This window comes from Toxorhynchites rutilus, chromosome 2, assembly GCF_029784135.1.
Source record: "Toxorhynchites rutilus septentrionalis strain SRP chromosome 2, ASM2978413v1, whole genome shotgun sequence".
In the NCBI taxonomy this organism is placed as follows: domain Eukaryota; kingdom Metazoa; phylum Arthropoda; class Insecta; order Diptera; family Culicidae; genus Toxorhynchites; species Toxorhynchites rutilus.
In genome coordinates, this window is record NC_073745.1 from 126823092 (window position 1) to 126847832 (window position 24741).

The following is a 24741-nucleotide window of genomic DNA, read 5'->3' on the forward strand; positions in this document are numbered from 1 at the left end:
GAGAAAGAGAGAGAAAGAAAAGAGAGAGAGAAATGAGAGAGAAAGAAGAGAGAGACAGAGAGAAAAGAGAGAGAAAAGAAAGAGAAGAGAGAGAGGAGAGAGAAGAGAGAGAAGAGAGAGAAGAGAGAGAGAGGGAGAGAAAGAGAGAAAAGAGAGAGAGAAAGGAAGAAAAGAGAGAGAGAAAGGAAGAAAAGAGAGAGAAAGAAAGAGAAAGAGAGAAAAAGAAAGAAAAAGAAAAGAAGAGAGAGAGATACTGGACCATCGTCGAGCGCTACTTGAAGAAGATGCCAAAAACGTAGAAAAATAGGACAGTTCAAAGCAAACTGGCGTTCTGCCGCGAACAAGGCCGACTAGGCCGCAGTACAACATTTTTAAACGCCTCTCCTCTTACTTGAACGCCATTTTCAGAACAAAAGAGGAAACGTCAGATTCTTTAAATGCACACTCAAAAGAAATATTTCGACTTTAAGTAAACCAAATTTTGATCGTTCCACCCTTTACTCTTCAGCATTCAATCATATATTACAGCATACATACCATCCTAAAAATGGGACCTCCAAAACATGTGTTTTAAACGCATCAACCGCTCCTTCTTGTAAGGAAATTGTTTATATATATAGTTTTAAAATTATATTTAAGAATTCGGCTCCTTTAAACTTAAGTAACTGAGCCTGTAAAAATAAATGAATTAATAAAAAAACACCGCTTCTTCTGGCATTGGAAATCCTTATCCATGGGGTTAATTATTAATGTTCGGAAACAAAATAAAAGTCTTTAGGATCCAAATCAGAACTGTACGATGGACGACCGAGTAAACCAATGTTTTCATCGGTTAAATAGGCGGTTGTTTGAGCTGTTGTGTGAGAGCTCGCATTGTCATGCTGAAGAATGGTCATCTTGAGTTGTACTTGCTGATTTTACCGAAGACTTCCGGGAGACAAATGGTTGTGCACCATTCAGAATTTCCCGTTCTACTTCTGCTCTAAGGATACTTGTCGCATAACCAGTATTCCGAAAAAAGTCGACAATTTGATTGGAAGAGCTTTGAACGCAAATAATTTCTGTTGAGTTAGGGTCATCTTGAAAGACTCACACAGTCGAATGCTGTTTAGTTTCCAGCTTATATGAGCCAAATCCATGACTTGACAGAATCAACCTAGCAACGTCATTGTCGCCGGGTCGAAAAACTTACGGACCAGCCTATGTATTACCAAATATTTTCTTTCATTTTGTTTAACTAAAAAAATAAAAGGAAAACTGAATTCAACTTACAGATCATACCAAGAAGATATTTAACTGTGGTTAGAAAGTTTCATCCAAGTTTCCCTAATTTTAATCCAATGGATTACCAACCAAATCCAAGGCTAAAAAGAAGGGGAGCATCAAATTTGATCTACTTGATTTTTTCGAAATTTCAAAGCGTCGTATCCAAATAATTTAGAACCGATTGATTTTGGTACCTTTGTGGTAATGACTTTAATACTGCGTGTGGAATCGAGGATGAATGAACATTGATCGCACCCCCCATTCAACTAAAGCAAAACAAAAACGCGTCTCCAAGAGGAGGAGGAGACCCACGTCTGGTGTACTATGTGTAATCTAATCCCCCGAGGGGTGCATAAAAGCGTAGCTAGCTTCCATCACGTCGCGCACAGCGTCGTCAAGGCTCGCTTCCCCGAAAGGCTTTGATGTGTAATAAACAGAATATAGAGTTACACTTCTGTTTCACCAACAAATGAATTTTGTGTTGATGGACGCGTATTAAGCTGAACAATGACATTTCCAGAAAATGTGTGTGTGTGTGTTTGTCTATTTGTTTATTTGGATCTATCGCAGTATCACATTAACCCTTGGTTTGCTGAACAAGTTCACTACCACTTACCTTAATACTGTCGTAACACGCGGTGACGCGTCCATTTTGTACTTCGACGTTGGCCGGCGGATGGGCGAACTTGCACTCGGTGTCCGGGCGGGAGCACTTGTTCCGCTGGTATTCGCGGCACACCTCCAGCTGCAGCCAGCGGGAGTCCTTGCCGTTCAGTAGGTTCGTCATGTTCATCATGGCGGCCATTGCTGTTTTGCTGTGTGGGTGTGTGTTTCCTGATTAGCGGCTGCTTCGTTTATGTGTTTTTAGGCCCTACGTTCGATAGTCTGGTTTGCTTTGTATAGGTCGAAAATGGTGATGAGGAGTAGGAACTCAGCACGCACTCTTCTTCTCTCACTCAAGGTAAATCACAACACGTCTCTGTGCGATATATCCTATCACGTGTTCTCCTGGGGGGGAAGAAACACGAACTTAACAACACGAAATTCACGGAGATGAGACAGTCGTGAGGGGCAATGGGAAACTTTACACGTACATTCACTATCGACAAAAATAGCTACGAAACGGCTACCAGTTGTGACAACGATGTTCTAAGAACGCACTAAGAATTTCTTCGCTACTCTGGGTCTACGGTGCGGTGTAATTAGTCTCAAATCACTGTGGCCGGGTTCTACGGTATGTCCTTGACTTTTTCGCCGCAGTATCACAAAATTAGTCGATGTAGATGATTCAGTTTTCAGAGGAGTTCTTTCCTTGTCTTCCGCGTCAGAGTGGTTTCTGTTTGCTTCCCACTAACTAATTCCTATGGCAATTAAAACGAAGACTAGAGGTACTTTCGCTTCTTAATCTCTCTTTCTCTCTTGATAAGCTAAAAAATTAATTCCTTCGTAGTTACTCAGGAACGGACGTTTGTTTTTCTTCTTGTTTTTGGTTTTCTCTGTCTCCCAGTTTCGATGACTACTGACTGACCGACTGGAGTCTGGTTGACTACTACAAATGTGCTTCGACGGAGGAGGATAATTCGCGTTTTTTTTTTGTTCTGTCCTTTAAGGATACACCGTTTCCTGCTGCTGCTTTCCTCGCTATTCTCGCCTATCGGACGCTAGCTTTGATTGTCCTTGGAAAGAGTTTCGACTTTTCCTGATGTCGCCTCCTCTTTTTTTTCCTTTCGCGGTTTGGTAACTTCTAATTACTTTCGTTCCTCGAGATGGTTGCGATGCGGCGGCGGCGGTGGCGGCAGACTTTGCTCAGTGGCTCCGCGCGCAGGAAAAGGAAATCGGATACTCGGCGAGTACGATGTGAGGAGCTGGTTTTTTCTTCGCTTGTTCTCGCTTCTGCTGCGCTCGGCTCTGTGGTATATAATTGGTGTGATAGTGCTGTGACTGTTTCTGGGAGGATGATGTAATGGGTTTCGTTTATTTCTTGGATGCTGCAGAAGAAGATGCAAAAAGCACAAGCACAAACTTAGCGTCGAGATGTAGCGGGCATCGGGGGCGTGCGTCTAGCAGAAGTGTGAGGGAGGAGGCGCGATGAACTCACGTTGCTTGTGGTGCACGGATAAAAAGCTGCTACAGCGAGCGCAAAGCCAGGGCGGGCGTTACTTCTTGTGGGTGGGAGACGACGCTATCTGGAAGCAAAAAAAAAGAGTGGAAATGTATCACTGAGGATGTTAACCGTGGGTAAAAACTACTGGAATCCCGTCAAAGAGATAGTCATATCTTAGTAATTACAAAATATAGAATACCCAAATACCCAAAACCAACACCGCGCCTATCATAAATAATGTCAACCCCTTGTAATATCGCACTCAGCACTGGATCAGAGGATGTTTGCAAAGCCATTAAACTTCTGAGCTGAAATTGATATTATTTTTCAATTTAAATTAAAGTCTCGCCCGTTAAAGTCCAGGCCTTGTCGTCGTATCGCCTTTCCGCCGTTCGCGCGCGGATTGTTTATTGTCGGGAGATTCTTGCCAGCACCACAAAATGAGACGTCTCACTCAAAAGCACCAACACATCTCGCAACCGAGACCGACATTGATGCTGGGCTCGGATCCGGATGGATGTTTGTGTGCGTATTTTTTTTTTCGCCTTCAAACACGCACCAAACACAGACACGCATCGTCGGTTGAGAAAAATCAAACGAACCGAAGGAGACCAGGGGAAAAATCAACACAGAAAGAACAATCATCGGGCCAAATAATTGGATTACTCGATTACATGCCGCTCACCCCGCACCCCCACTCCATCACGACGAGCAACCCCGCCAACCGGAGACGGAGATCACGAAATCAGATTTTGGATCCAGGCTCGAGCTGCTCGGAGTGTGAAAAGAGGAAATATTCGCGGTTTCAAAAGATTATCTGTTCGCTCTCGGAATGTTATCAGCTCCCAAACAAGAGTTTGCGTAAAATCGGTTGAGGTGTATTTTGCTTAGCATAAACAAATAGATTTTTCCGAGAAAACATTCTCGCATAGTGACGCACCAGAGGGAATTGGCAGGTTTTACAAACCAAATCGAACTCGCAACAACGGTTTTTTTCAATTGGTACAAATGTGAGTTATTATTGGCTTTTGCAGACATAGAAAACTGGTCACTGTTTTGATCTATCTCCCTGGAAAATAATTAATAATGGAAAGTTCTAATATATTACAATATTAGAATCATACAGGATAACCCATAACAACGAGCTTTTTTCCAATTATTTTTTTCTTAGAATTGCAGAGGTGAATATGAGACGAAATTACATCAGCATCAGATTCAATACATTAAATGAGCTTAAAAATAACAGAAAATGTGATACCCTTCCATACTGATATAGCATTTTTATAATATATATGCTATAGCAATATAACAGCAATATGAGCGAGCGAAAAAAGAGACACATTGCAAATAAACACGCCTTAATGTTTTTCGCACACTTTGCCACATACACGGCCTAGACCGAGAAGGGTATATATTCACGTTTATGCTCTCCTTTTTACTCTTAGAAAACACTTTCCAATTTCATTTCATAAAGACATGTAATATTATCACACATTCATGCAACAGCACTAGTAGGTATGTGGATAGCGTGGTCGTGGAAAACAGCCTTGCATTCCAACCGGGCTTGGGCTTGGTTTTTGCTGCGAGCAGTTTTTAATTATTTCCATACCAACCTTATTCTAATTCTCTAAGATTTGTTTGGTATGCCATACATTACAATCCTCCAGTCTGCGGATGGTTTAAATTGACATAAATTGGAAGGATTCCCACTTCCCCATATGTTTTCTCTTCTCGATAGTGTGTTGCTAATGATTTTGTGTATTACCTCATCACAAGCATTGTCGTTGTTTTTATGCATTGAAAAATGTAGATTCAAATAGTTATCATTAAGCTGTTTTGATGTCTTGTGTATTTGAAATATGACATACTGGTGGTGATGCAACAAACATATAATCGCCTGTAACATTTAAAAAAAACTGCGGCTGTTATAACTATAACACCAAGGAGAAAAATTAAACTTGTAATGCATGATCAGTGGATCGTTAGTTTGTGTATTATATATCTTCAGCTGATTTTGCAAAACCACGCAAACCATCAACTTTTTTCTTAAAAAATATCCGAGGTGATAAACAAGCGGATTGAATAAAATAATTTCGCTGTCCTACGTCAAAAATGCGGTCGGGTCCTTTATCTAACCCCCTACAACTATTTTTCTTCACACTTTGGTTTGATACAATATTAATTACAGTACAAGAGACTCACTCTCTGCAAAAAGATGCGAACGAGCGAAGCTTAAGTTGATATATTTCTTTTTTTTCTCAGTGTCCGTAGAACAAGCACTGCATTTGCATATCGACCAAGCAAACAAGAATGAATCACTCATTCTCAGCTCCGAATTCATTTTTATAACTTTTTGTCGAAGAATACGTTCGGGTTTATTGCTAACTTTTTTGAGTCAATCATTCAATTTTCGTGAAACCGAGCATTGTTTCCGGGTTGAAAGAACAGAATACGCAGAAGATACTTTTGACGTGGGACTACGTCTAATCAGAATCTATGGGGGGAGGTGGGGGGGTGAAATGAAAACCTAAACACAGAACATGCAGGAAAAAATGAAAAATTTCAAATGCTTATAACTCGAACATTTCATAATATATCACAAAGATTTTTACATCAATTGATAGGAAATTATTTTACGGATCTGTCCCCATTAATGAAATGTTAATTTCCTGAGATAAGCAATTTAATAACTGTTAAATGTTAAGTGGTATCTAAACGCCCTAACTGTCACGTTTTGATTGGTCCGATTTACGGCTTTCCCAACACGGACTTCTAAACCAAGGTCCTTGATAGAAATTGGCATTGCAAATACATGCAAATACACCGAGACGTGTTTTCTAATACACCCATCAAAACCTAGGTGCCTGGAGAAATTTCCATTGCAAATACATCCATGTTGGGGGAGTTTTGTTTCCACCGGAATGTGTTTCCCAACACAGCCATCAAAACCGAGGTATCTTACATTACATGGCGTTTGTTCAAATTCTTTACTTACACAGCAAATATGTTGAATTCAATTGAATTCGAAAATTGTTTCATTAGATCAATAATTTAATCAATACAAACAAATGATTACTAAGCCAACGGTAGTCCCACGTCAAGCTTGCGCTTATATCATAGATTTAACCCATTCATTTATTGGCGTTCAAAACTGTGTTCTTCAGTGGAAAATTTATTCCACATTGCTTGTTGTTAGAGTCGATACCATCACACAACCAATCGGTTCGGATTTTCTGTTGAGTTTTGCGAAAGGTGCCGCATAGTATAATTTGTGGATTATATCCCACGAAAATGTCGCTCTAGACAGCGAGCAATCAACAGTACATGTTAATGCTGAAACTTAGTTTGACAATGTGCTCAAATCGGATTTTTTTTGCTTGAGAATAATTGGGGCCCTTCAATCATTCTTCGATCCTCGTTATTCAAGAGTCCATTCGATAGATCGCATGTTTGCATTAATCAATTGGAAATATTTCTACGCACCTATTATAAAAAGAAAATTATGAATTTTTGAGACTGAACAATTGAAAAATGTCAAGATAATGCTTAATGCTTACGCGTAGAACACGAAGAATAGACTTTTTTGTCAACAAACTTTTGTTTATACAAATAAAAATGAATCGCCAAAAGTGTTGCTAATCGCGAAACTCAAGAATGGATCGCCCGATTTGAGCAGTCTTTATTTTGTTGTGTTCGTCTCTGTTCATAGATCATTGTTATGGTAAGAAAAATCAGAGAAAATTTGAAAAAATTTGAAGGAATTGGGAAAAGTTCGGAAAAACTTAATCCTCATATGTTTGCAGTGACATAGAAGAAAGTGTTGTTAGTTGAAATGAAGCTCGAGTTGACGGAATTAAACTTCGTGTTGGTGTGAAACGAAATTGTTAATGGAATCTCAGATAGAAGAACAAAAATCTTGAAGGAAAACTATCATTTTCGCATCAAAAATGTATTTCATAGAATGTTTGAAGAACCTTGAACGAAGGTTGTGTGATTGATTTTGATTATAATGACGAGGTTTGGTATAAATATTAGAAAATCAATAGAAAAAAATAGAGTAAGGGTCAGGACATCGTATTAGTAATAGTTTCCTCTCGGTTCTTAACAATTTAAAATTGGGCGCTCTAACCTGATATAATCGATTGCTTAGTACCACCGTAAATTTCGACACTGTACATTCGTCATTTCGAATTTATTGAATGGTTGTTTTTTTCTATTATAGAATATAAAAGTTTTCATATAAAAAAACAATTTTGGGTGGAAATATGTTCATCAAGTAAGACAATATATCAATAAATAAATAAATAAATATAAATTAAATATTTTTGAGTTGCATTCGATCTGCACCTAGACAACTTCATTTATCAGAGGTATTTGTTTTTTAGCTCAGTATTAGGGTCAAACTCATTTACCGCACTAGCCACCGAAACAAGGGAGGGTGATGTGTGGAAAAGATTCTGCCGTCTTCTGAGCTTGACGGGGTGCTTAAAACGCGTCGAAACGCTTGAGCGATAAGAACTAATTAAAGTTAGGAAAATTAATGAAGTGAGGAAAGTGGTCGCGCATGGCTGCTATCAGGTGAATTTTTTTCGCTTGTTCATTAAAGTGAAAAGACGCAGGCACTCGCAATCCAGCGTCGGGCGGCACGAAAAAAGAACCTATTAATAAAGTGCGAAGGTGAAGAAAAAACGGGCTTCCCCTCCAACTTGTGAGGGGGCGGGCGAAAGGTGGTGATTCATTTTTAAGTGTTGCCCTAAATTCCACCGGAATTTGTTTTAATTTCACTCAATCATTTTAATTAAACTGTAAGCGGGGCAAATTTAACCCTGCTCCTTATATCGTTTCATCATTACCCCCCGACATTGGAGTGTTGCACTCTTCTTCACATTACCTGAGCTTCGATCATTATCATTGTGTTCGAATCGTACGGCGATTGATTTCACGGAAACTCCTCTCTGCATGCAACTTCTCTCTCCACCGCCACTTACCCCCTGACGATCCACCCAATAGCAATAGCTTGTTTAGCAATTAATTATCGTCTGTGGCCAGCTATCGTTTTACGTTTCCTTCAGCTCCCTTTGCCAACCATTACACTCACTGGCGAGTGTGCCTGCGGCTGGTTTTGACATTTTTCTTTGTTTTCTTCGGCAGCCTTGACCTGAACTCGTGCTGCCTCTGTGTGTAAGGTCTAATCGTTAGGTGTCTAGCGTGTCTTCGCGCGGCTTCTGTACACCTTCTTCTGGTTTCTGGTTCCAGAGCCGTCGTTTGCATTCAATTAGTTTCGCATTTGCATTTCGCGCACCCGCGTTGCCATCGATGAAAGTGGGAAGTTTTAAAACGAAATTGGTAGCACACAAGTGACACCGAACTTCCGGTTGATTGTTCAAATCGATCCGATGCCGGTAGAGCGCGAAAGTGCACCGAATCAGGTCGAAGAATCTGAAGCCGTCTAAAAGTTGGAACCATTTTTGGACAATGAGAACAAAGAGCTACCTTGTACTCCTGTGTTCCTTCGATCACTCAGGAAATTTGTGCCTGTATTCACACCCGCTTAAAGCGCCTTTTCTTCGATAAACTTCGATGCTTCAAATTCGAAACATCCGACGTTTTGATCTTTGTTTCTGCCGTAAACTAATACACGTCTACGGCTGAGCGCTTGCAGTTTCATCTTTCAGTAGATATACAAGAGAAAACGATTTTTGGACCGAGTGCTACCGCCTCCTTCCTTCATTCCAAAGGACCTCTACAGACTCGTTTTGTGTTTTGTCTGAATGTTGACTCTCGTCTCCCACATTTCCTCGCAGAGCCTCAGAGAATCAATTGAATGGAGAATGGTTTAAGTGCATTCGAGTTTTTCGGAAGGTTCCTCTGTGTCACCACCCGAACTGTGTTTTGTGATGGTTGCAATTCTATTTTTCTTTTGATGGAATGAGGTTGGTCCGTCTGCTGCTCTGAATGCGCAGGGAGGAAAACATCTTTGAAGTATTCTGCCGCTTTTCGCCACCATCCCTCGCCATCATCGCCGGGAGCCGGGTGGTATCGTTTCGTGGCGATATGGCTGGAGAATGGGGCCAAACTTGGAAATAGTTTCGAAACATTACCTCCCGGGGCGAAGTTTAAAGCACTGCCTGCCAGCTGCCGAAATGTTTAAAGTTGGATTTGGGATACCGAATTCTGACGATACTTTTATGGACATCAAGTTTTAGTGAACAGTGACGGGTTCAAATCGATTCTGTGGGTTCGGTGCTTCGTCTCCTGTTACGGTAACACAATAGCGTCTAAATAAAATAAGGATATACGAGTAAATGTAGTGCAAGCTAGACATTCCACGTGACACTTGGAATTTTAGAAAATAAAACTTCATACTGAGTAAGTAATACTGATACAATAAAAAAAACTCGTTGCTGACATTAAAAAAAAATTAGGGTTAAATCTATGATATAACCGCAAGGTTGACGTGGGACCTTAGCTTAGCAATTATTTGTTTGTATTTGTTTGTATTGAATTCAATATATTTGCTTTGTGAGTAAAAAGATTGAACAAACGCCATGTAAGGGCAATTCATGCATTTTGATAGATTATGTTCTTCGTTACAAGTAAATTTAATGACAGTCCTTCTACGTTTGGTATGATGCCTAGGACAAAATTTGTGAACGGAAGGATTGTCGAACGATTATTTTATTTTGTGTTTCCCTCTGAAGTTTGCATCTCTCTAGTGTCGTACTTCTCGAAGCGAATTTGCCTGAAACTTTGAAAGTTCATTCGCATCTAGCGTCTGCACGATTTTTCCAGGTTCCTATGTTCAGAAGATCGTGGTAGGTAAACATATTCTAGTCTACACAAAGGCAAGCGAGTACAAAAGCAAAGATCGCAGTTTGCATTTATTTGCAAAGCCCATTTCCCCAGAAACCTTGGTTTTGAAGTCTGTGTTGGGAACAAAAATGCCTCCGACTTGCATGAATTTGCAATGCCAATTTCCCCACGCTACATGGATTTGAAGTCTGTGTAAGGTAAACACATTTCAATCGGAACAAAAATATCCCCGATTTGCATGAATTTGTAATGCCGATTTCCTCCAGGCACCTTGGTTTTGAAATCTCTATTATGGAACACATTTCGATGGGAATAAATGCTCCCCCTACTTTCATGTGTTTACAATGCCGATTTCTCCAACGCTGCATGGTTTTGAAGTCTGTGTTAGGGAACATTTTTCGGTGAGAACAAAAGTCCCTCTATTTCTATGTACTTGCAATGCCGATTTCCCCAAGGCTGCTGGTTTTGATGGCTGTGTTGGGGAAACCGTGAATCGGGCCTATCAAAACGAGGCAGTTAGGGCGTTTAGAGAACGCTTAACATTCTACAGTTATTCAATTGTTTATCTAATGAAAAACAACATTTTATCAATTGCGATAGATGCGTGGAAATATTTCCTAACAATTGATGCAAACATTCTTCCGATCCAGTAAGAAATGTTCGAGTTAAAAGCATTCGAAATCTTTCATTTTTTCCTGCATGTTCTGTGTTTAGGTTTTCATTTTACCCTCCATATATTCCAGTTGGACGTAGTCCCACGTCAAAAAGTAGTCACAGGTATCATTCTGAAATTTAGCAGATCTGACAAATAGGAGAACAATACACAACATATCTAGGTGATTCGAACTCAATTCACGCCAATATTTGAAAACAGAGCAGAGGCCAACAAATCAAATTTTTTGAACAGTTTAACGTGTGCACCCGTGGCCGAGTGGTTAGCGTCTCACATTATCATGCCGGGTGTTCGGGTTCGATTCCCGTTCTGGCCGGAGGATTTTTCGTCAAAGAAATTTCCTTCGACTTGCACTGTGGTCACGCGTATTCTAGAGCTTGCCCCTCGGAATACATTCAAGGCGTGTTATTTGGCTTAAGAAATCTCAACTAAGTATTAATGAATGACGCTAGTTAATGCATATGTTGAGACGGCAAAAGTTCCACAGGGAACGTTAACGCCATTCAAGAAGAAGAACGTGTTTAGAAAGAAATTTGAGTTTGAGCAAAAATTGTTAGTTGAATCTAGGTTAAAAGAAATTTGTAAACTTATCAATACAAATTTCAGCTCAAAGTCTTGACGTAGGACTACGTATTTTTTTCTTTATCGGAGCCTAAATTCTAAAACGAGAGATGATTGAACGTTATGGAAATCACTTCATTCGTGAGATAAAATGTCTACGAGTTATACGCTCGATACTTATTGATCCAAAAACTTGTATCACGCAGCTCAAAAACTGCTTTGAACTATTGAAATCACGAAAATGTACATATACCTGCTTGAAAATTTATTCAGTAACTCACCGGTGTGAATAGAGCCTCTAGCGAAAAATGACGTATCGATGATATTTCAAGGAGTTGGCAGCACTATCTCAGATAGTAGTGAAACGTTGTGGGTGTAAATACATGGGTCTTTCAAGCAACTTTGCATATTTGAATTATTCATAAATCTTTTTGAAAAGTGCCAAAAATGTTTTCTTGATTTTTTACAAAAAAATATAACTCATAAACTATAATACCTTAAAAATTCTGGGTAAAGGATGCAATGTAGGAAATTGTTAAAATTTTCATAATATTCTTATTTTTTTTAAATTTTTTATAATAACATAAATATTTTCGCTGAAGAAAAATATTTTAAAAATTAAAATTAATTTTTCTCAAAAACGTATTTAATTCTCAGAAAAAAATATATGAATAGCCCTTACAATCTCTCTTACAATCTTACAATCATGGATCGCATGCGAATGGTGCCATTGACGATGGGTCCGATAGAGGACAATACAATACAATAAATACAATAATTTTAAATAACGGGATGGGATAGACAATATTCCACCATATAGAAAAAAACGCATTCGAAGAAAATGTATGTACTTTTAATGTTTAACTCGTAACATATTTAACTATAAATTATCGCGAATATTTTTCTGTTTAGAAACATGTCAAGAATATATCAAACGCGAGAATTTCCAAACAAAAATATGGATTTTTGTCAAAGAAAACTTGAAAAAATTATTGTTGAAAAAAGTTTTTCCCTGTAAAAGTGCCCATCTTTCGATGTACTTGTTGGAGATTGTAAGGACTATTCATATATTTTTTTCTGAGAATTAAATACTTTTTTGAGAAAAATTAATTTTAATTTTTAAAATATTTTTCTTCAGCGAAAAAATTTATGTTATTTTAAAAAATAAAAAAAATACATGAATATTATGAAAATTTTAACAATTTCCTACATTGCATCCTTTGCCCAGAATTTTTAAGGTATTATAGTTTATGAGTTATATTTTTTTGTAAAAAATCAAGAAAACATTTTTGGCACTTTTCAAAAAGTTTTATGAATAATTCAAGTATGCAAAGTTGCTTGAAAGACCCATGTATTTACACCCACAACGTTTCACTCCTATCTGAGATAGTGCTGCCAACTCCTAAGACGAGTTAGCATGAAATTCGTCTATACAGGTCGGACTCGATTATCCGGAGTATGGAATTATTTTTCACTCCGGATAAAAAAAAAAGCTCGCCGTCACTAAATGGTCGGCTATGTATATTTTGCAATCCCCTCAATATCGGTATGAAATGAAATGATTTGACTAATAGAATATAGTACATCATGAACATATTCCGAGGAAAATTAGGTAATAAATAAACGATGGATTTCTATTATCCCCAGTTAGTTGTTTAATAATATACCCCATGATTTTATTTTAGTCTCATCATTGCCCTAGATTAATGAAGGAACGGATGTGATAACTACTAATTGATACTTGTCTACTTATTTTCTAGCTTTTAGTACATTAAACCGTTAACTTAACAAGTTTTTTTTCACTTATTTTATTTTCTAGTTTTTAGTAAATTATCTGTATCATTAGTATACTTCTCTATACTAAAACTATTTAAAAAATATTTTTTTCAAATTTTTATCTCTTACTAAACTTTCTTCGGAATATTTTGATGATGTACTGTATTCTATTAGTTGAATCATTTCATTCGATGCCAATATTGAGTCAAAAATTTTGTGGCGGCGACCTTTTCGAATTTATGTTGTTCATTGTGTCAAGCCATTCAGCCTTTTTTTAGCGGCGGCCAAATTGAATTTTCCAAGATCATGGAATATGCAGTTTTATTATGACAGTAGAATTAAATGTATGGTCCAAATTTCAGATCAATCAGTCAACAGGAACGGGGTCAATTTTCAATTAATGTAGGACAACCATACAAACACTCAAACATACGTACAACCTGGGCAAGCTGAATGGAACCATTGAAAAGCAATTGTTTATTTGGCGAACTGCGGTCATCTTGGATTTGGATTTTTCATGATCTACTGTGTTCTACCAGTCGAGCACTTTTATTTGGTACCCATATTGATGGGGCTTTGAAAAAAAAAAAATGGCGCCATTTTGTGGTGGTGGCCATTTTCCGGATAATCGAGTCCGACCTGTACTTGCGCATTTACGTATTCGAAAATTCCATTTTAGGCATTTCTGCCAGCGAGCAGTCAATAATACTATTTATGGCTATCAGCTAACTTGATTTTTTTTAGTTTGATTTTTTGCTATCGACCTACCGCTTGTTTTAAAAAACGGATAACTTTGGCTTCCGATGAGTTAAAAGCGGTAAAACCAGGCAAAGGCTTGATTTTCAAATTTTCTTCCATTCTAAAATAATATCAAAAGTGATGAACAATTGAAATGAATAAAATGTTTTCATACTCCTGGACACCATCCTCTTTTATTTTTCCATTATTTAAGAGACTTTCAGTTAAAGCTGGGTAACCATTTAACACTAAAAAATAGCCCGGGATGAACACTATATCGGCAAACAGAACATTGAACAAATGTTGGCTATGCTTAAGGATAGGGTGGATATAATGCTAATATGGCGAAATATCGGATTCTAGCATGCTACAGTTACTTCTTTTAAAACGCATCACAAGTGCTTCTAAAGGGTACTATAAACAAGTCAAGTTGTTTCGCTTAACATAGAAACTTGCTGCTCTTTATATAGAACAGAAAAGAGCTATCGAATCAGTCGGTGCTTAACGGAAAACAAAATTTTCATATATATTACATAGCTGACAACCCTTTGTGAACGTTGAGGTTTAAAAAGGTTAGTTTGTTATGTGTCTATCACGAAAACTACTGGATGAGACTCGAACCAGGGTACTCTGCAACATCTGTTTTGACGTAGGACTACATCATGCTGTAAGGGTGCCAAATCAGAAAACAGGTGACATTTTAATGAAATAATATTAACGATTTTGATTACAGGGAAACTTCGATATAACGTACCCTCGCTATAACGTACCCTCGATATAACGTCACTCGATATAACGTACATTTTACTTCGATATAACGTACACATTTCCAAAGTGTAAAGAAAAATTTTCAATATTTTTTTTCCTGATAGAACAATGAATTATCTGTATTGTGATGCTAAAACAAGTTTTGTACCTTCAATCAATCCTGAAATACAGCTGGTTTTGTGATTCCGGATTTTAAATGAATCAAGCTTTAATCAACAGTACGAAGGGAAACATCATGAGAAAGGCTGGCTTCATCTTCTGATTGAAGTTATTCATAAACTTTACTAAAACAGCAACACAATAATGTATTATAGACTACGTTTGTGACTACTTTATTATGCTTCGATATAACGTACAATTCGATACAAAGTACAATTTTGAAAGTGAAATGTACGTTATATCGAAGTTTACCTGTATTGCATACCATTCGAATCGAAAATTCTCTACGGTTTGATATGCTATACATCGCCCCAAGTCTGTAGATGGTTAAAATTGGAACGTTTAGAGCGTAAAAACAAAGCATTTGCAATTCCTATTACACAGTCTTGCTCCCGCCAGCGAGCAGTCAACATCGAATCGCGGCGTTATTTTGTTTCCGACTTCAAATCCTAGAGGGAACTCGATGAAATGATATAAACAGATGCTTCGGGTCAATTCAACCCATCTAGAGCGCTTGTGTGTTTTTGCGTCAGGCGCACACATTTTTAGTATTGTTTTTTTTTCAGAAATTAGGAAGATTGGTGATGATAGAGGAAATATATAATCGTCTGTGACCGTGCGTATATCAACTGGAAAAAGACCACCGCAATATTCTATTTATTCTAATATTTGTTATAGCTATAACACCAAGAAGAAGAATAACGCTAGTGAAACTTGCTCAGTATTCTCGCGAGGGAAAAAATGAATCATGACTATGCTTTCTTCAGCTGCAATATTAAAAAAAATCAACAGGATGGAATAAAGAGTCACCCAAAGAGACTATTGCAACACAGAGTACCTGTACTTTTATCAAATCTGTTTTAAGAAACTTGGCTCAACTTGTCCTCAGTTGTCAATAGCAACACGGATATTCTGAATAATTTCACAATCATTTGCTGCTTCCCGTGCCACATATATAACAAATGCTTGTGTTTGTACCCAGGAAATGATGTCACCTAGCCGTTGTTAATATGTCGAATGACTCGTCAGTGGATACTCAGCGGAGAATAGTGCCCCCACGCGTGTGTAAATCGACATCACTTCACCTATAACACGCGGTAAAAACCACATGAAACATTTGTTGTGAATCAAAGCGTTGTTGAGTAACGTCAGAAATTCTATTCTCACTTGTAATAAAACACACACACACACATTTGTTTACATTTCATCTCGCGATTAATCACGTCCTCTCTCCGCTCTCCCTTCCGTCTGTTCCGAGCGCTGTCACTAAGCACCCGGCAGAGAGTGGTGCCATCTCTAGACGGTGGCTGGCGTTTGCGGTGTTTATGAATGAAATAATATTTACATGTTATTACGTATGCGCGATTTTGACGGCAAACTAGACGCGAACGCGTCGTGCTGTAATAACCCCCCCCCCCTACCTGCTGCCTAGGTAGGTTGCATACACAGGTAATCGATCAATCAAACGCTGGTTGCGGTCTGTGCGACGACATTTAGGCCTCCAGCAGACTCATTTACATTAACCCCGTACTCCACTCCTATCGAACTCTCGTCGAGTCGACTCTGTCTCTGTCTCGGATTAGGGGAACCAGAACCGGTGACGCTCATTAGTAATTCGTTACTTTAATATTTACGCACCTTTCCAGCGCGTTGGCAGGCTTCGCTGGAAACCAACGGAAGACGGATTGGGGTTGGAAATGTTTGACTAAGATCTCTGAATAAATACTCTCCCAATTCGAGGCTTTCCTATTATAACAATTTTATTTGAATTGTTTCATGGATGAAAACACAGCTGACTGTCGGTTGTGGGTCGTTTCGTTGGTGGTGAGAAGCCACAATTATGCGTGCACTTCCTCGTTCTCTGACCGAATTCGGTGGGTTCTCATTTCCATACAAAATTTTGATTGTGTTTAACGTTGATCGACCGTAATGGGTCAAACACTTTCTAAGATAATAATAATATGAGCGTCGTTGGTGGCCCGGTAGTTGTTGTTTCAAGACAACACGCGGTGTGTAGACATTAACACCACCCGTGTGGGTGTGAAGTCGATGCACGCTGAAGGGTGTACTAATGAGGCAGATGATATACAGCACAACATTTCCAATCGCTTACTCATAATGGTTCGGAGTAATTACGGCTATGGTTCATGGTCCAGCGGCAGTGTTTAATGGTATTGCTCAGCTTGATGTCTAAAGCTCAGAGAATAGTTTCCTTGATTGACAAATTTCTAAATTATGAAGACTATCACTTCATCCACAATCTAGGACCCTTTATGATGTCAAATATAGTCAATTTTTTTTAATGATCTCCATGTTGAAAATATAGTACCCGGTCATCGGTCATTAATCTTTCTGAACATTACCGACAGTAATAGTGGCAATTTACGGTTCTGTCGATCGCCAGTGGAAAAAAAACGATCGTTTTCCGATCGCCCCGACCGTGAGGATTTCCATAATAAAAGTGCCAACATTTTTCTCTCTTTCTGTACGCTTTATGATTCGAGAACTACGTGACGAGGAACTGAAGTGTGCAAAGGCGCGGCCAAAAGGTAGTGAGCCATTTGGGCGACTAATTCGCGATACCACTTCGCTACGAATTAAAATTTAGAAGAAAGATTATAGCACCACTTTTATTAGCTATGTCTGAATTATGAGGTATATTTACTGAAGTCTGTTATGTCTTTAATTGGAATCGAATCTGTTGTGTTTTACATATCCAATGAGAAGTTCCCCGAAATCGTTCAGAAAAGCCGACACATTTTTTTTTATTCTGCACTGATATCTCTAAGTAACCATAAACATTTACTTAGAACATATTAAGCATCGATAATTCGAAATGGCAGAATATGTACGTTAATAAATATTAGTATAAATGAAAGCTCTCTATGTGCATTTAGTGCTAAAATATTATGCTTATAATATCGTTAATGCTAATACAGGTCAGACTCGATTATATATGATTCGATTATATACAATTTTGAACTCGATTATATACAGTAGAGTGCCAATGGAAATGGCCATCTCGAATTTTCAAAGCGAACTTGATTAAAAATGTTGATTCCCACGAAAAACTACCCTATGCAAAATATCAGCTCAATCGGACTTCATTTACTAGTGTCGCACAGCGATTAAAGTTTGAGTTTTTCGAAAACCGAAAAACCACCCAAGGGGACCAAGAAAAACGGGGGTTTCGAAAAAAAATGTTTGATGCCAAATGTCTTCAAATTGAAACGTCGAGATCTAGTGTCATCTCGAAAAATTTTGTGCTAATAAAAAAAATTATCTCGGTTTTTCATTCGGAACTTGCTGCGAAATGTTGATTTGCACGATAAAATACCCTCTGCAAAATATTGGCACATACGGGTTTCATTTACTATTGTCGCAGATCTCAAAACTTTAGTTTTCTGCAAATCGAAAAATCACCCAAGGGAGGAGTAAAGGAAACCGGGGTTTTCGAAAAAAGTTTTTTGATGCCAAATGTCTTAGAATTGCATGAAACGTCGAGATTTACTTCTATCACGAAAAAAATGTTCGTCAAAAATCGACTTTTCAGACAAAAACGACCAAGTGCCGATTTTTTCAATTTCAATTTGAAGACATTTGGCATCATTTTTTTTTTGAAAACCCCGATTTCCTTTACCCCCTCCTCGGTTTTCAAAACTCATACTTTGACCGCTGTAACTAGTAAATGAAGTCCGATTGAGCCGATATTTTGCATAGGATAGTTTTTCGTGGGAATCAACATTTTTAATCAAGTTCGCTTTGAAAATTCGAGGGTCACTTTTTTCCTATACATCCATTGGCACTCTAATATACAGTTTGGAAGAAAAATATTTTTTTTTTATATTTTAAAAATGACTTATTTCAAAAAGAAATGTAACCTTTCAACGTTAAGGTGACGTTTAAGTGGCTATTACATGTACAGTGGGGGTAAAAATCGTGATTTTTGAAGATTTTGCTTAAATTTTCACCAAGAATTGTTTATATCGATATTGCAGCCAAAGGGCCTGGCCGGGTAAGGGAGTAAAAAGTGCCCCCAAACCAAATCACTAGCTGTATGGCAAATATTGTAAAGGATATTAAATAAGAAATTTTGGCGGTTTATTTGAACCCCTATGTGGTTTGACGTAGGATCTATAGTGAAAAACGTACTTTTTCGTTCATTTCACGCCATCCTGAAAAGATCCGAGATAAAAATTTGAAAAACATACTGAATGTGCATCTTACTACGGTGTATCTAGAAAAATTATCAAAAAAAAATTTCATCAAAAATTTTAGTACCAAAAAAAATATTGAAATTTTGAAAATGTTTTTTTGAGATTTAGAGATTCAGTACTACTCTAATTCATATTTAAATGTGTTTCCACGGCTTTTCTAGATATGTGTGATTTTTTTCAGTGTTGTGCGGTATCAAAAAATATTGTTTTTATATTTCCAAAGAGTGGTTAGGTAAGGGAGTAAAAAGTGCCCCCAAACCAAATCACTAGCTGTATAGCAAATATTGTAAAGGATATTAAATAAGAAATTTTGGTGGTTTATTTGAACCCCTATGTGGTTTGACGTAGGATCTATAGTGAAAAACGTACTTTTTCGTTTATTTCACGCCATCCTCAATAGATCCGAGATAAAAATTCGAAAAAAATACTGAATGTACATCTTACCACCAAAACCAGTTATATTTTTTTTCAAAATTTCGAAATGCCAGAAAATCTATAACATTTTTTTGTACTGTGTATAATTTTTTTTTATTATTTTATTTTTATTATTAGATATTTGAAAAAAAACAGCTTGAAGATATTTGTCAATCTAGAAAAGCCGTAGAAACACATTAAAATATGAATTAGAGTAGTACTGAATTTCTAAATCCCAAAAAATTTTTTCAAGATTTCAATATTTTTTTAGTACTAAAATTTTTGATGAAATTTTTTTTTGATAATTTTTTTTGATACACCGTAGTAAGATGCACATTCAGTATTTTTTTCAAATTTTTATCTCGGATCTTTTGAGGATGGCGTGAAATAATAGAAAAAGTACGTTTTTCACTATAGATCCTACGTCAAACCACATAGGGGTTCAAATAAACCACCAAAATTTCTTGTTTAATATCCTTTACAATATTTGCCATACAGCTAGTGATTTGGTTTGTTGGCACTTTTTACTCCCTTACCCGGCCAGGCCCTTTAGAAAGATAGAAATTGGGTGTCAAGAAACAAATTGTAGAGCAGTTAGAGAGCTTCAATTTTATTGATAGAAACAATCTAGTTTAAAATAAGTTTTTAGGATAAAATTAATGATAACACAATAAAAATTATTAACATTAAATTTTTTTGAATTTTTTCAAAATGTTATTAAAATCCACTGTTAGTTGTTCCACTACTATATCCTGTACTAAATTTTCTCATCTTTCAAATGATCAATCATCAGCATCGTCTTCCGTAGCGTACGTTTTGATGTGGAACCAGACAGGAAACAAAGTCCGAAACAAAAAAAAAATCTATAACTCTGTCATTGTTGAAATTCGAACATATGCGTAGAAGGATTTTTTTCATCAAATATTATCATCTATCACCTCTATCTATCTAAAACCAATAAAAATTTGTTTTTTGACTCGATTATATACAGGATTCGGTTATATACAGTGAAAAGAAATCAAAAACTGTATATAATCGAGTCCGCCTTGTATAGGGCTTTTACTGAGTACGGGAAGTCTGATTGCGAGCGGTGATAGAAACGTGACTATTTTTAACTCATTTATCAGTGTCGGGAGTGGTCCAGCTAGCTAAACCACAAGAAGAATTAGATGGGCGTTACCAAACACACGTCCGCAATGATAACGTTAACGACTACGAGGAGAACAAACATTTTAGAAATTTAAAAAAGGAACCATCAGTTTTCCACCGAAGAACACCGCTGCGAAATACCTTTTTTACATCGAGCTTGAAATGCGCTGAACTTCGAAATCACAATGCTCGAATTCACGAATTCAATGAAAGATCGAAAAAAATCAACAACCAGTCAGAACACACTCTTCAATTAACACGAGGTTTCTGCCGACCAAAAATTCTGAAAATCGATTCGCTTGTTCTAAATACAGAGATACAAATAACTCTAACTTCAATAGAAAGGCAGGGCCGACAGTTTGATTCCACCCTTGTTTGTGTAAAAAAAACAATTTGTTCGTTAGGAGAATGAGAACATTATTGATTCAGTTTATACTTCATCCGCAACTACAGTATTCCCTAATCTTTTAGACAGAGCTGCTGCTCTTTCGAGATAGTCTTGTTTTCAAGCCAAATTGCCATGCTTCCATCAATGAATCGCTCTCCCGTAAGATTTTACTGCACTGTCCAAAATAAAAGGTCCGAGAACTGTCCAAGAAAGTAATAGCATACAGTTCACAAAAGAACTGTCCAAGAAAGTAATAGCATACAGTTCACAAAAGTTCTCGTCTTTTTCCCAGAATCTATACAATTTTTATACATTAGTTGAATTCGTTCGGAATTTGAATTTTATGGATTTATACAGACACATAACCGACTTTGCACAATGACAAGAAGCAGGATAGACTCAAAATATACTCGATAAAAAAAATAAAGGAACAAAGTGCAAAGTCTAAAGTTTTAGGTGATTTTTGAAATGCTGTAACTTCATGAAAAGTTAGCCCATGAAAATGGGATATACATCATTATGAAGCTAATCAACCAGATTTCATTTGATTGCTGGAGAATATTCCTGTAGGACCTTTCCATACAGAGATATTTCTGTTTGAATGAAAAATTGTCCCTTCGTCTTGCAGCCACTCCATGCCAAGCCGATAAAGTGGTTCTCAGATCTCCGTGAAAAGCGATAGTTTTCTTCCTTATCGCAAAATATTAGATCCTTACTTTTTTTATTATGTTGCCTATTTCCAGTTTAGGGTGGTCCGAAAAATCATTTTTCCCCATTTTTTCCAAGAATGACCTTTTTCAAAAATTCCGAATTTTTGAACCACTGAACCGATTCCGATGATCAATATATCTAATTGAAGCCAATAAGTGAGTCGAGTCGAAACCATAGAAACTATGGAAAATTATTGCAATCAATAATTTCGAAAACAGAATCCTTTTTTTTCCAAGTGTAATATTTTATTCAAACAAAACTAGCTTATTGGTTTTGCTTTGATATATCGATCGAGATCGAGTTTTTCTCGGAAAAATATGACACTTGCAAAAAATTCAGACTCTGTTCTTGTAATTATTCATTGTCTTTGTTTTTTACTGTGGGCTTTGGATTTGGCTTTGTTTTTTGGTGGTGTTTGGAGTCGAGGGCGCTTTTTTTTATTTTCTCTTAAAAGCTGAGATTTTTCACATAACATATCCAATAAGAGGCGCGTTTTTTTATTAGTTTTTGAGTTATGATTTTTCAAAGTTAACCGATGGCTCGAAAAAACTAATTTTCCCCCTTTTTTCCAACACAAACATTCATTTTGAACCACTGGACCGAATCAGATGATCGACACATCAAATTAAAGCTAATGAGCTAGACTTCTTTGAAAAAAATATAACATTTTCGTTTTTGTAGTTTTTGATTGTGCTAGTTTTCATAGTTTGCTCGGTTAAAGATAGAGGCCGCTATATTTTTTATATTTTTTCTTGAAAGCTGAGGTTTTTTTATATAAAATAACCAATAATCACAGAGGTGATTAGGCTTTTTTTTCGATTTGGAGTAATTATGTTTCAAAACTAACATGTTTTCAATATTCATTTAATACGACTAGACTAGATCTAAGCGGCTAGAACCTAATCTTTCCACAAGTGCGATGTTTTTTTTTAAAGACTAGCTTATTGAGTGGTTTCAGTAGTACGAAAATTATGATTTTAAAAAAAAAAGTCATTTTTGGATAAAAGGGGGAAAATGATTTTTCGGACCAGAATCATAATTCAAAAACTTAAAGAAACGCCACTCTGATGTTTGGATATGTTATGTAAAAAAAACCTCACCTTTCAAGAAAAAAAAATTAAAATATCCAAAGCCATGTAAACATTAAAAAACAAATACAATCAATAATTACAAATACAAAATTCCAATTTTCGCAAGTTTTATTTACGAGAAAGACTAGCTGATTGGCTTTAATATAATATGTCGACCAAATGTATCGGTTGAGTGGTTCAGAAATTATGAATTTTTGAAAAAAGTCATTCTTGGAGAAAGGGGAAAAATTTGATTTTTCGGACCACCCTAAAATGGAACTGGGCACCATAATAAAAGAAAATCAAATCGGGTCTAATAGTTTACGAAAAAGAAAAAAAAACTATCACTTTTCACGATAATCTGATAACCATTATATCGGTTTGGCATGGAATGGCGGTATATTAAGAGGGTATTCTAGTGTAGAGATACGAATTTCGGACCTTTTTTCGAGTTCCCTAAAAATAGAACAAAGAATATTTTTACTATCCATTATATCATTATTTGTTCATCTATCTCTTAACAATAAAACAAAAAACTGAACGGAGACAAAATATTCATAACTAGAATAGTTAAGGGCTGATGAAGTGAGGATGTTCAAAACAAAAGTTGTGCCATGGCGTACACGATTCCAGCCCTTCTGAATCGAAAAAATCGAACAGATTCAGAATCAGTAAAGATGCCGCTATCGCGTGAACTTCGGACAAGTCAAAAACATCTTTTTTGACAAAATTTGAGAAAACAAAATGCGGTACAAAACGTTTTTTCTTACGTTTCCTGATTTTATTAAAAATATTATAGTAAAATTTAAAACATATATTTTTTTAGATGATCATGCGATAGAAAGATGCATGCAGATTGTATCCATATGAACACGACATAAATCGGTTCAGTAGAACTTGAGATATCGTGTACGCCAGTTTGAAAAAAGCTAGTTTCGACAGAAACGCGTTTGAAGTTCATTGTTACGACCGTACCAGATACCGCATCACTGAAATGGCTCTAACTCGGTAAATAATAGGATTTTAGATAAGTCATTTCTAGGATATATTCTTGAATGTCTAAACTACAAAAATGTGGAGGTAAAAAAAAATATTTTTTTCTTCAAATTTCTAGACTAGAATACTGCCTTAAAATAATCAAAAATAAAGGGGTGCCTTCGAAACACATTTTTGACGTAGAACTACGAAATTTTATTGAAATTATTTCATTCAATTCGCAGGTTTACTACGTCCCGCTTCAATGTACTTTTCACACAGATTTGATACCGACTCTATTACAGGTCGGCTTCGATTATATACAATTCGAAAATTTGTTTTTATACAGTAAAACCTGTTTTTATGCGGTTTTTCCTGTGAGATTTTTTTTGTGCGAAAAATGCATCAAAAATCTCGTGCGATTTTTTTTGTGCAGTTTTTGAAAAAAATGAAGTCATCGATCATTTATGTTTTTCTATCTTTGATATGTACTTCATCGCTCTACATAGGGACTTTGTCAGCTTATTCACATACTCATGTTTGGTTTTGTTAGTTTTGAGGTGTCAGTATGAGCTTATTGAAAGGAGCGAAGAGTTAATTTTATGCTCTGTGCAAGTGAGTAGGCCGCTTGTTAAAGTGAAAACAGAAAATCGAATGTTGATCACGAATGGAATCATTAGGATTTGGCTTATTTTCTTTCTTTTCTTTTTTTCAAATTGTGTAGCGAACACTATTTTTTAAGGCTACTTGTGATGTTTAGTACGATTTTTTTATGCGATATTTTTGTGCGGTTCCTATTCTCCGCACAAAAACAGGTTTGCCTGTATTTCAAATATAACTTATTTTAAGGTAAATTGTTATATTTCAACGTTAAGTTAATTGGCCATTATAAATACAGTGGAGTAAAATAGTGAATTTTGCAAGATTTTGCTGTTGGTTGAAGCTGTTCGAATCACCCT

At 36.8% G+C, this 24741-nt stretch overlaps 1 protein-coding gene across 25 annotated transcripts in view; it reads right to left on the bottom strand.

Annotated features, from left to right (window-relative positions):
- Nucleotides 1–24741, bottom strand: part of LOC129764935 (protein muscleblind) — a 799891-nt gene that overhangs the window by 520068 nt on the left and 255082 nt on the right. For all 25 annotated transcript variants that reach the window (XR_008741293.1, XR_008741294.1, XR_008741296.1 and 22 more), the window contains one exon: nt 1883–3452. Coding sequence is in view for 18 of the 25 variants with exons in the window: in XM_055764585.1 (XP_055620560.1) it covers nt 1883–2071 (189 nt within the window). In the remaining 7 variants the exon portion in view is untranslated. The remainder of the gene's footprint in view (nt 1–1882; nt 3453–24741) is intronic.